The sequence below is a fragment of the Rattus norvegicus genome, chromosome 20 (assembly GCF_036323735.1).
Source record: "Rattus norvegicus strain BN/NHsdMcwi chromosome 20, GRCr8, whole genome shotgun sequence".
Lineage (NCBI taxonomy): Eukaryota > Metazoa > Chordata > Mammalia > Rodentia > Muridae > Rattus > Rattus norvegicus.
Window position 1 is genome coordinate 1,480,963 of NC_086038.1, and position 13,087 is coordinate 1,494,049.

At 48.1% G+C, this 13,087-nt stretch overlaps 1 protein-coding gene across 5 annotated transcripts in view; it reads right to left on the bottom strand.

Moving 5' to 3' along the window:
* Nucleotides 1–13,087, bottom strand: part of Gabbr1 (gamma-aminobutyric acid type B receptor subunit 1) — a 29,574-nt gene that overhangs the window by 11,184 nt on the left and 5,303 nt on the right. For all 5 annotated transcript variants that reach the window (XR_005497343.2, NM_031028.3, XM_039099118.2 and 2 more), the window contains 7 exons: nucleotides 10,150–10,284; nucleotides 9,585–9,755; nucleotides 8,592–8,693; nucleotides 8,231–8,296; nucleotides 7,508–7,699; nucleotides 1,590–1,832; nucleotides 938–1,001 (listed from right to left, as the gene is read on the bottom strand). Coding sequence is in view for 4 of the 5 variants with exons in the window: in NM_031028.3 (NP_112290.2) it covers nucleotides 938–1,001; nucleotides 1,590–1,832; nucleotides 7,508–7,699; nucleotides 8,231–8,296; nucleotides 8,592–8,693; nucleotides 9,585–9,755; nucleotides 10,150–10,284 (973 nt within the window). In the remaining variant the exon portion in view is untranslated. The remainder of the gene's footprint in view (nucleotides 1–937; nucleotides 1,002–1,589; nucleotides 1,833–7,507; nucleotides 7,700–8,230; nucleotides 8,297–8,591; nucleotides 8,694–9,584; nucleotides 9,756–10,149; nucleotides 10,285–13,087) is intronic.

Consider the following 13,087-nt stretch of genomic DNA (forward strand, 5'->3'; position numbering starts at 1 on the left):
AAGCTTTAAACAATTTCCTGCCCGTTCTCCCTCTTATGACGGACAGAATTGCAGGATCCCCCCACCCCCCGCAACCCCCCAATGGCTTTAATTTTAGAACCCCCTCTCCCTTAGGCTCGGGTTCTAATGCCTTGGCTGGGATACATCTGCCTCTTAAAGTACCCGTCAGTAAAATGCAGTAGCCACTCCTAAGATGTCTCTTTGCAGAATGGCCACAGTTAATACAACTTTCCTTCCAAACACCAACTCACACCCACTTCGCCCCGGCTGAAGTCCAGCCCCACTTGTCCTATATACAAAGAGAGCTGAGAGGATTCAGTGGCAGAGCCGGGAGGTGGGGGTTGGGAGGTGGAGGTGGGGGTTGGGGCGGGGAGAGAAAGAAACTTTTCACAGAGGCTAAGAAATGGGTCTCTTGGCCACACCACAAGAGGCTAAGTCAGGTGGGAACTGAAGGATTAACTCACTGAAGCTCTGTAGATTCCTCAGAACTAAGTTACAACGGGGAATGCTATCTAGAAGGGGCCGGCTATTTGTATGACTGGAATGCTGTTCTCACATAGCAAGAGACTGAGTGGATTCCTTTTAAACGGAGCCAGCTTCCCAGGGCCAGCTTTCCTTGATTTTTTTAGGACACATTAACAGCTCTTCACCTTTCAACCCACCCTCAGGCAGGCAACTTCTGGGGCTAAAACTCAAGCCACTGGGAAGAAAGAACAGCTGTTTTTTTTAATAACCCGCACGCCCCTTGAAAGAACAGAATCACTGCAAAAGGCCCGTCCGTGTTCTTTTTTATCATTACTTAAAGCTTGATGCAAGGTAGGCAAAATGTACAGGGCAATCTTGTGGAGGTTCATCACTGTTCTTCCCAGTGCTCACTCAGCCCAGCCCCTGCCAGCCCCTGCCCCACCACCCCCAGCTCCCTCACACCCGGGCTCACCCTGTAGCTGCTCGATAAGTGTCCATGCCATCCGGGAGCCGCTGGCATCAAAGACCACATGGCCCTGAGGAGAAACATGTGGAGGAAGGCAGAGGGGATAAAAGCAGGAGGAAAAGAGAACATCAGGGACTCCTAAAACCTTCTGGTTTTTGATGTAATTGAGCTTCTGAATGAAGGCTATTTATGGCATCGGCTGCATGTAGGACACACCCCAGATGCACATACCCTAGATTCTGGAAACAGTATTTTTTGGAGAAGAAGCTTCACCCTTAAGATCTGAGTCAGCGAGTCCCCAGGGAGAGGGTCAGGAGCAGTCACTAAACTCTACTGGGTACTAATTTCCTGACTTTAAAAGGAATGGGGAGATGAACTCTCAAGCTGTCTCTTTTTAAAAGCGTGTATTTCTCACCTAACCTGTAAACACCTTGACCAGCTTGGAGAATCGCTAGAATACAGTGATTCTTTTCACTGCCATATTGTGTATGGCTTTCTGGTTTGGCGCGGGGTGGGGGGGGGGGGGGTCCCTCCTCTGTAGTCTAAGACTGCTTCGTTGACCCTTACAGAAAAATAACTGAGAAAATGTATGTTATCTAGGGGCTCTCCAAGCATTTCCCTTTTCATGGGGTGCACAACAGAAGCCGCTGTAACTCACAGAAACGCCCTCAAAGGAGGAGGAGTTCATGGCCCGGTAGATCTGGTCTGTAATGGTCTGGTTGTTGTAGTTAAAGTCCTCCAGGCGCACGCCGGAACGACCACCTCCTCCAGACGTCTTGTTCAAGGCCAAAGCCAAGGCCCAGATAGCATCATAGGCCAGTGGTGCCTCCTGGAAGCCTCCAGTCTCCTCGGGGTGTCTTTTCAGCCGCTTGGTTAGTTTCTCCACAAATTCCTGTGACGTCTGGAGAGAAGAACAAGAGGAGAGAGCATTGAAATGAAGCGCGTGGGCGCGGGGGGGGAGAGGCCTCAGTTCTGGCTCAGACACTGTGACTCGAGCGGATGGTTTGTGTTCATGTTGTGGGGTAGACCATATGTACAGACAAAATCGTTAGCTATACCCATGTGTCTATCTTGGGTTGGAAGCTACAAGACTAAAGCGGGGATTAGCTGAGTCCAATGGTCTTAAGAGTGTACAGCTGCTAGCTCAGAACTACAAACAACAGAGAAATCTGATGAATAAACACTCTGGGAAACGAATGGCACATGAGACCCAGCCAAGGGAAGAATGGCAGCTGGCGTTCTCCCAACCCTCCGGCTCTTACAGCAGGGGTGACCCGGGAGCTAACAGCTCCTACCATTTTTTTGAGAGATCCAGAAAAGGCGACACCACAGCCTTTTGCACCCTGCCTGCCAACCAAGAAGATAGCTGTTCAGGGAACTAACTTCCCCGCGCTACCCTGGTATGACTTCTGTCGGCTGCCTTCCCTTGGACTGGCGACAGCCACAGGGAACAGCCTTCAAATCGTAGAAGGCCCAGATTCGGTCCTATTCACACCCCTCTTGGCACCCTCAACCTTCCCACCCCACCCCACCCCACCCGGCCCCACTCCTGCCCCCAAGAAATCGTAAAAGAATGGCAGTCCCTTTAACTTTCATGGATGAAGAGACCTGGCTTACGATAGCTCTGCTTGGCTTTCTTACTCATGGGCGAACGAATTCCTGAACTTCTCAGAATCCCCTTCCACACAACAGAGGGTGTCACACCTTCCCTTCCTGACCATGGTCGGAAAACGTTTAAATGCTTCTCGGCAGAATAAGCGCACGACGCAGAATTGCCACACAGATAATTTTTTGGATTTAGAAACGTTCACAGGCTCACTCTAGCAAAAGGGATGATAGACGAATGAAGAATCTTTGTTCCTGGCCAGTGAGATGATTCAGCAGTGTGAAAGCACCTACTTTACTGCCAAGCCCAAGTTGGATTTCTGGTGCACACACAGTGGAGGGAGAGAGCCAACACCCAAAGGTTAAATTCTGACCTCCACACGTGCACCTCAGTGTGGACGCTTACATAAAATATATGGATAAAATGTAATTCAAAAAAAAATGTTTTAAACCTTGCTCCCATGTCCCGAAGACGTTTTATTTTCTGTCCAGTTTTCTAGAAATAGCCTAGGTCTTGAAACACAAGGGTCCGGGCTCGACTCCCCTAGAACAGGAGCAGGGTTCATTTCTCTCCTGGGGACCGGAACCTAGCATTGCACACAGCTCGCAGTGGACATACTATGAACGCCCCTGGAACCTAGTACTTCACTGTGAAGGAAGACACATGTCACGTGTACCCACGGAATGCAAAGCCGCCAACAGCTGGGCCTAATATAAGCCATGGGCTTTGGATGACAATGGCTGGTTGATAAAGATCACCAACTTCCACAAGTACACTCTTGTGGTGGTGTGACCAGATACATGGAGAAGTCGTGCGTGGGGAATTATGGGAAGTCCGGGGCTTTCCTTTCGATTTTGCTGCGAACCTAAAACAATACCGTCTCTAAGTAAAAAGAAAGTCCACTGGATGAATGAGTAGATGAATGGATTCTAACTCTAATTAAACCATTTACCTACTAAGAAATCTCAGGTAAGTTATTAAATCTCACTAAACTGACTATTCAGCTTGAAAAGGGGAATAATACTGCCTGAAAGAGCTCCGGTAAGAATTAAGTAACACATAAAATGCTACGTATGAAGTACATTACACTCTCTCCCTGTGAGTTCCGCTGGTTGCACCCTTGTCTTTGTTCCCAAGGCCAAGGCCTGTAATTCTGGCCCCAAACCTTACATCTTGTAGGTCCCCATTTACTCAAACACATGGTCGCTACCTATGACCACAGATCTCAAATTCGAAGAGCAGTAGCAGCATAACCAAGCCACTGATGAGACTAAAGGGGATGGGGGAGGTGAGTCTTAGTCTGTAGGTTCAAGATCAACCTGGGTGACCTCAGAGAGAAGGGTGGGGCCAGGGAGAGTCCATAGCGGTGCACAGCTATAATCTCAAACCCGGGAGGTAGACAAAAACAATAGGGTTTCCAACTCGAGACAATCCTGGTGCTACATAGCTAAGTTCAAGGCTAACCAAAGCTATACACATTAAGACTCTCATCTCAAAATGAAACAAAAGAAAAAGGCAGGTGGGCCGAAGGCGGTTCAATGGTCCAGGGTGCAGAAGCTATCGTGAAGGTCCCACGGAACCTCAGCTCTATGGGACCTGATATCTCTCTGACCTACACAGGCGCCTCCATATACACGATTAAAAAAATAATAAAATATGGGCTGGAGAGTTGACTCAGCAGTTAAGAGCACTGACTGCTCTTCCAGAGGACCTGAGTTCAAATCCTGGCAACCACATGGTGGCTCACAACCGTCTGTCATGGGGATCCAATGTCCTCTTCTGGTGTGGGTGAAGACAGTGAGAGTGTACTCACATCAAATAAATTTAAAAATAAAATAAAATGAAAATCAAGACAAAAGAACCAAAGACACAAAACTTAGCTAGTTTTTTTTCCTCACAGTCCAGCATCCAGTGAATAAGCCTCCAAGTAAATTACTTATCAAAATCAGCAAATCCTCTTAAGCTGTCCGTTCAAGTGTTTCATCAATGCCATCCCTCTCCATACAGGAGGAGGAAAAAGAGGCTGATGGCGGTGGTGGTGGTGAAGATGGTAATGGTGGGGTGGGGGGTGGCGGTAGGGGTCATGGTGACAGCTACATTTATATTGTCCTTACTTGGTTTCGTGCACACGGATCAATGTGTTCAATCCTCAAACATTTCAGTGAATGTGCCTTGTGATTATCTCTATTTTAGAGAGGAGGAAACAAAGACACAGGGTCCTGTAACTAAACTGCAGACCGGGAGCGATGCTGGCTGGGATTCCAGCCCAGGGTGTCTGGCATTCACCATCGTGCTTACTGTGTACTTACTGCCCTGAGCTGCTTCTGTGCAAGAAGCTCTCAGACAGCAGCGAGCTAACACTTTCTGAGCAGTCCAGGCCTTCAGCTTTCAGGTCTAGCCAGTCCTCAGTTCAAAGTAAAGATTACATCAGAAAATCACCATATTGGGAAGGGATTAATCTGCTCAGCACGATATTATCCCCAGATTCTCAGCTCACTCAGGACAGGACAGCTAGCCAAGAGGAGTGCCACTGAAAAATTGTGAAGAACCACTCCTTCCCTTTGAGTCAGCAAAGATTATGGTTATCTTTCCTTCCTTCCTTTCTTTTTTTTTTTTTTTTTGTAGAGGTGGGGTGGGGTGTATATGATCTCAGACCCTCCATTTCCCCAGACACGGTACCTAAGATTCTTTCTCTAAACCAGGGTTTCTCAATTCCTATGCCGTCGAAATCCTTAACCTCAGAAGTCTTATCGCTGGAGGTTGAACCGTGTGCACTGTAGGAAGGGTATTTAGAGTCCTCACCCTCCAGACATTGCAACCTCTGTCGATCGAACACCACTTCCCTATAGTTCTCATGGACGACCAGATAGGCAGAATCAGAAACTTCAGGAATTTGCCAGAAATGAAACCCTCAGGCCCCACACCTCAGAGCTCCAGGGAGGCTCCAGGGAGAGGGTTCAGTAACCTACACGCTAACCTAATTTTCCAGGTGGCCCTGATGGGTGTTTGGGAACTGATCCAAGCACACCTGAGGCCACCCTTCTGTGAGGAAGGTAACTCTGCTATTTCGCTACCTCTCTACGATCCTGCCCATTCCACCCCTCAGTCCGACTCTTGCTCTAATCCACTTCTTTTGGTGCCGATTGACCCACCGCCTATAACCTTCCCTGGTCACCTGAAGAAACTGCTTCTTTCTGATGTTGGAAAAAAAAAAAATCTAGGGTTCTCCACCTGACGTTTTCAGCTGGGTCTCAAGAAGGCCTTCAGCTTTCTTGAGAAAAGAGCGCCTTATAATATATATAAAAAGATATGTTCTCTGAAAACCCAAAGCCAGAAAGACATCCTACCCCGAGGCCCAAGTATCCAGGGACATCCCCCCCCCAACTCTAGGCTCTCATCAATTCCTTTTCTCTCTCCCCAGGTAAGACAAGAGTCCTTGATTGACAGGTTCTGGGCTTAAGACACTAATGAGCCTCTCTTTGGTAGCCAACTCCACTTCCTTGGACTCTGGAAAATGGCTCTGTTTTCTCGTCCTGTGCAGGGGAGTAGTTGTCCTGTGTTTCCTCACGGTCGTTTTTAATTGAGGTAAATTAAGCGTAACATCCTGCTAGAACATTCCAGAACACAGTTTATAACCAGAATCCACTTTTTTTTTTTAACCACGACCTACTGCCAGAAGCAGGTTTTCAAATCTCATTTCTCCTTTGATTAAACACCATCATTTTGATAAAACGCACCACTATCTGAAAACAGTATTTGCACACAAAGGTGTAAGTAAAGATTTCGGGTCAGGCACTGTGCTTTGCCATAAAAAGTGATAGGACAGGACAACTTGGAGTTCAACTCCATGGGGCACAAGGAGATGCACAATCGGGGACAAGTCACTAAACCTTCCTGGTTCCAATTTTTTTCTAGCTCATAAGATGTAAACAACAAAGCCGTTTTAGAGCATTTCTGCTAAGACCCCAAAACTAAACGCCAAATATCCTGATATTCCTCATCAAAACCAGCCATTATTAAAACCACCATTTTTCACCCTTCTGAAAGCTGTTGTTTCACAGATGGAGTTATATCAGGTACACAGGTTACCCTACTGAACTATGTATGGAGATCCCTGCACCGTGGGGTGTGGTGTTGGGCAGCGAGGGTCTCTTCCCCCACATATCCACACCCCCATGTTCACTCCTCACCTCCCACACAGGGCTACCCTGGCTCTCTAAATCGAGACAGTAGCAGTATGCCCTCAAAGTGCCTATCACCAAAAAACAATCTGGGGCTCAAGGATTCCCAGTTTTATGTACATCCAAAATTCTTATTAAAAAAAAAAAAAGCAAATTACTAAAAACTACTTTCACATGAATACAAAGTGAATATTAAAGCCAGACATGCTAGCACATGCCTTGCCTTTAACTAGGGAGGTAGAGGCAGGAGGATTTCTGTCAGTTTGAGGCAAGCCTGTTCTACATGGCCAGTTCCAGAACATTCAGAGGTACAAAGAGAGACGGACTCTGTTTCCAAAATAAACCAAGAAAGGGAATATGAAGCAACCCCCTGAAGTACTACTGTAAGTCAGACACACACAGACATCATCATCATCATCATCATCATCATCATCATAATAATAATAATAGCAATAAATAAAACCACATCTGTGCCCAAGGGGAGCTCTCTGGAAAAAAAGTGTGCTTTGCGTTCAAGACTACATTACCATTAACGCCTCTCTCCCTCACTTGACTTCTCACCAACTGCTCCTTGTTTCCATGGTAACAGCCCTTCCGCTCATCAGAAGCCTACTGCTCCTCCTCGATCCAAAATTTTTCTCTCTCGCCCAAGGAAATCAAGCACAGGTAGAACCCACAAAACGTGACGTAGACAAACAACACAAGACGGGTACCAGCCCCTTCCCATCGCCTGACTTCCCTGCTATCCTCAAACCCCCTCCTCTTCCCTCCCCATCGACGCTCCCTCACCATGTTGGAAATGCTTCGGGTGTTGGCAGGGTTCAGCATGACAATCTCCGTGGTGATGTGGCCCTCCACCGCCTCGGTCATTTCTTCCACTGTACAATTGATTGACGGGTCATAGGTCTTGAACCAGTTGTCAGCATACCACCCGATGAGGAACCAGACGTACTTCTTCCCAAAGAGCCTTTCCTTATAGACCTGCATTCAAAGTGGGGAGGGGAGCACTGGAGGTTTGCTTTTGTTCTGGAGCAAGTAGTGTCACCTCGCTAGATACTGTTTAGCCTCTCGAGGATCAAAAAATCTTCACTGAAATCCACTATTTTGTATGCTGATGTAATAATATGTATAATTATTTAAAATCTTCAAATCATAGGAAAGTCTCGACAAAATGCCTCCCTTGGGCCACTCAGAAAAGATGGGGTCAAAACACAAAGCAGTAAAATGAGAATATGTGTGTGTGGTGTGGTGTGTGTGTGGTGTGTGTGTGGTGTGTGTGTGTGCATGTGTGTGTGCGTGTGTGCGTGTGTGTGGTGTGTGGTGTGTGGTGTATGTGTGTGTCTGAATTTAGAGAAATAATGGAGTCAGGGCCTACAGACAGGTCTGGCATTCATTATCACCTCGGGTCATTTGCTATCAGTTTGAGCAGAGATTCAATGAGGAGGACCCAGGAGGAAACCACGGTAGAGAGCCCATCCAGCCACCCCTCCCTGGTCCAGATTTCATCTCCACCTCACAAAAAACTTTCCGGGCTTCCGTCTCATAGAAAAGTCCCACGATGATTCGAGCATCTTGACGCTATAAAACAGAGACAGAGGCAGAGCTCCTGAGGGATGCTAAAAGCGCCTGAGGGGTTAAGCCGGTGCTTTCTAAACGTTGATTTCCCAGCTCCAAGTGCTTAGTGCAAAGAAACGTTCAGTGAATGGGCAGTGGATAAATGTCAACCGGAAGAGGGAACTAAACCTTCCCAGGAGACCAAGCCGTCTCACAGAATGAACAACTGCCTCTTCCAGGTTCTCCTCCCTGGCTGACCACCACCAGCACTGACCCCACACTGGGCTGCCCCCGCCCCCCATCGTCCCTGCTCTCTCACCTTCAGGTTTTTAACAGGCACAGCTGGATCCGAGAAGAAACTCTGTCGGAAAGTGATCTCGATCCCAGCCTCTTTCACTCGCTCCTCCAGGTCATCCAGCGTCTTAGGCGGGGGATAAGAAACACGGAGAGTAAATCGGAGCTTGGGAGTGAGAACAGACTGAATGCTCACAGCAAAGGAGTAGAATCTGAACCTTATTCCAGGAGCCCCTGAACCCCATGAGAGGATAAAAGAAAGCACCCCAGGTCTTAAGAGGCGGTTTCTGAGATGCCTGATGAGCTCCTCCTCAGGATCTGTATCTGGGGATCCTGCCCCATCTACCCCACTCCTGACATTGAGAAGAAATCAAAGAAAACAGAAAAGAGCAGGGCAGGGTCTGGAATACACAGAATGGTGCCAACTCAAGAGGCAAGTGGGCAGACAGACAAAGGGATCACAGGAAAATGGACTGAGTCACTAAGGGAAAGTGGGAAAGGAAAATTAAAGGGCCACTGAAAATAATGAGCTCAGCAGAAGACCCAAAGAGAAGAAGAATCGGGCTATTTTCTCCAGCATGGAGCCTGGCCATTTCCTCTCTCTGCCCCTGCAAACCTCCCTGTCCCTGTCTGTAAGCATCTCTCTGGCTCAACCACCAAACCCACACGTGTCACTTGTCTCTTGTCTGTCTTTTCTTTTCCACTCCATTCCAGCAGCTCCACACTCAGCTGCCAATCACCCTCCACCCGTGAAGGCACTGGAACTCACTATCTCCCTAAAACCCTACTTCCTGCACCTTCTTGTGTCAACTGTGGTCAGACCTACTTTCACAGAACAGAGTCCTGTCTGTCTGGGGAACAAATGGAAATGGTGGAAAGGACTCCGAAAATCCAATTCATGTGTTCCCCGGGCTACAGAAAGAACAGGAATGTGTTCTCTTTTGATAAACCTTCGAGTCCTCCCCTGAGGAACAGACGGCCCTGGGGCCTCCGGTCCCACCCCCAGGTCCAGACTCACTGAGGTGAAGACCTCGGTGGTCTGTTGGATGGTAGCGATCTTCTTCCAGCCCCACTTTTCGAAGAGTTTCACCCGGGTGGGATTGTGGAGTGTGGCGGATGGATGCGTCCGGAAGAACGTGGGAAACCGCTGTCGGTTTGACAAGGCTGGTGAACTGGAGCCATATGAGAGCTGAGGCAGAAAAAGGAGAGGTGTCCATGAAAAAAAAAAAAAAAAAACTGAGGGGTTTTTTACCACTGAGTCTTTAGCTCACTGACTTTTCTCCCAACTCTCCAAACTTCCCCACCTCTGTCCTGGGAAAAGTAATTTTCAAGAGCAAGCAAGCAAGCAAGCACATCCATCTCACACACACACACACACACACACACACACACACACACACACACCTGTGGATCCCCGTAGCTCTTCAGGCAATTCTACCAGAAAGCCAAACAGCCCAGCTCAGGTTGTCAGGAGGCTGAGTCCTGGAAGTGGTCCCTCTCCCTAGTCCTCTTAAACATAACCACAATCTCTCTACTCAACGCAATCCAAAAGGAAGTGATACCCCGCCCCCTGCCTTGCATACCACAATAAGGTTCCACATCCGGGCAGCCTCAGCTACAAGTGTGGAGACAGAACTACAGCCAGGCATGAGAATGATCTTGATGGGGTCATTGTAGAGTAGTTCGTACAAGTACTTGGTGGCTTGCCCTGGGTCACACTGCGGGAGGAAGGAGGAAATGAGGTCTGGCTCCCAAGCCCTCCCACCCCACATACACATACATCTTGCACTGCCTACTGCCTTGGACAACCTAGTGTGCCCTTCCTTAACTACTCCCTTCCAACACCACATTCTTCTTCCTGAATCTCTTCCTGTCAGGTTTCTAGTTCCGCCTCTTTTCCTCAAGCTCCCTTCTTCTGTTTTCCATCTGGCACCTTGGCCCTACTCACAACTGCATGCCCTTCTTTCCATATTAACATATACTCTACTGTCACACACACCACACACACACACACACACACACACACACACACACACACCCCATCCCATGTTTATAGTGTCTGAACATCTGCCCAGGAAAGTCTGCAGGAACACACAGATACATTCTCTGCAGATCCCCCAGACAGCTTCCACAATGAAATCTCCACCTTCAGTTTCAGAGAACAAGATCAGTAGGGTGTCTGCTGGGTGCCCTAGCCTTCCCTGCTGGGCCTTGACATTTGACAAGTCCATTAGAAAAAGAGGGGAGGCGGGGAGGGCAGGAGAATCTAAAATGAAGGAGATCCAGATAAATAAATTGAGTGGAATTCTCCACAAGCCAGGTGATAGGAGGGGTGCCTGAAAGAGAAACAGGAAAGCTTAGGGAAATAAAGGTAGGAGGGGAGGTTGGGGGAGGGAGGGCCAGCCGTGGGTCCCCTACTGTCTGTTCCCCTCCTGCTGAAGCGTGACATTTCAGAAGCCGCTGGAGCCCCCCCAAAAGAATTGGAGAAGAAATGACACCCAGTGGGGAACCAGAGTGGAGTTAATAGACACAGGAGGCATAGGGGACCGGAGAGAGTGAACGTGGTGGAGGGGGTGAAAAAGAAAATAAAGAAGGTATCCGGAGTCTGCTTGCTCCCCACTGAGGCCTGACATTTGAGACACTGTGGGAAGTTGGAGACAAGAAGCCCAGGGAGCCAGGGGGAGCTGGGCAAGTCTGAGTGCACACCCCCCCCCCAAATAATGTACTCTGAATACTGATGCCTGCTCTGTTCTCCACCCTGTCTAGGGCAGGGCTCACCTGTAGGAACATACCTTCTACTTGGCATCTTCACAGTTTTGTTTTTGTTTTTGTTGTTTTTTGTTTTTTGTTTTTTGTTTTTTTTTTTACCATTATTGGTTCCTTTCCAACTTAGAACAGATACTGACCCCAGCTTCTCCTAAGTCCTAAAAGTGTCCCTCCACTGTTTGCCTGAAGAAACGATTTCACAGGGAACAATGAGGATACTCGGAAACCTACAGTTACATAAAACAGGGCCTTGTGTGGCCAATGTGTGCACCATCTTCTGTTTCTCTGTTTCATTTCTTCCCTATCTGTTCTTTCAAAAAACAAAAAACAAAAAACAAAAAAACCCAAACACAACCATGTACCCCAATCCATGAGTTCCTATCGTACCACAGGCCAAGAATCAAGACCTATGCCACACCACATCCTCTCCCTCACACCTTTCTTCCAGTGGCCCCCCACCTCATTTGCTCCCCAACACCTCGAGGGGAATCACTCGTCATGGGGAAAGAGTCTTAACTCCAGCAAGGCCTCCCCTATCTTCCTGTAGTGCCCGTCTCTGGTCTCTTCCCACCTCCTCACCATACACAATGATCTATGTTGCTCTCTAACCTGATCAAGACACTCTCTCTTCCTGCCTCCCTACCCTCACGTCTAATTTTTTTTTCCCTGTGCTCTGCCTCTCTTCCCACAGGCGTCCTTGGAGTAAGCTGTATGTAGCCATCTCCTTGGGCAAGATGTCTGTGGATAAAAATGAAGACACTACTTGGGATTCCTTCCTGACTAAGGAGTTCGAACTAGTGTTTTAAACAAATTGTGTGTTTATTCAGTGATGTTTGAGACCCACAGAGAAGGCATAAATCCAAGGGAATTTCAGGTTTTTTTTTTTTCCTCCAAGCCCCTTCCCTAGCATTCTGCCAGCAGGCTCATTTCTGACCCCTTCGGGGGGCACATGTCTATTTTTAGGTGCATACCAATGTACCACACACCCCAAGAGTAAAATGGCCTAATCTTCCCACCTGTACAGTTTTCCTAACCTCAACTCTCTGGACCCACATGTCAGAAAGGACCCAAACTTCCTACCTTCTGTCCTGTCTCCCACTTAGGGAGAGACTAAGTAAAGAAATCACATTATAGACCATCCTCTAACACCAAAATCTCTTCACCATGACCAACCTTCTCCTCTTCCTCAAACTACATCCTGTTTCTCAGATCCACTAGGCCATGATAATAAAACCAGAAGCTAAAATCAGGATGCCCCCAAGTTCCACAGGAGACCTGGGGTTCTGACTGTCCCCTCCCTCCTCCCCACCCCCTCCCTGATCCATTCTTTTTGATCTCCCTGTACACTGACTCTCCATCCCCAATGCTGTTGGGGGGTTCCTTATGAACTGCCTCAGCCCACCTATTAACCATTATTAGTCTTTCCCAGAGCTGTAGGCCACATTCTCAGAATCAGGCAGCCTTACCTTGCTGTTTTGTTTTGATAGGTAAAGTAGAACCCTCTTGTCTCTCTAAATCCTCCCCCTTCTCTCCATATTCCTTTCAGCCCCAACCTACGCCAAGATTTACCTTGTTACCATGGCAAATGTAAACCCCTGAGCCAGCTGCCCACCTCTGACGTTCCTTCCAGCCCCCAACCCTGGCCAAGGATAGCTTATCCCAGAGGATCAGCACCTGAGAAGACCCCCACTTCAGTGAATCTCCTACAGCCTGCAAGAGAGTCAGTCTGCCGGCCTTCGGAGCCACTGAGACATC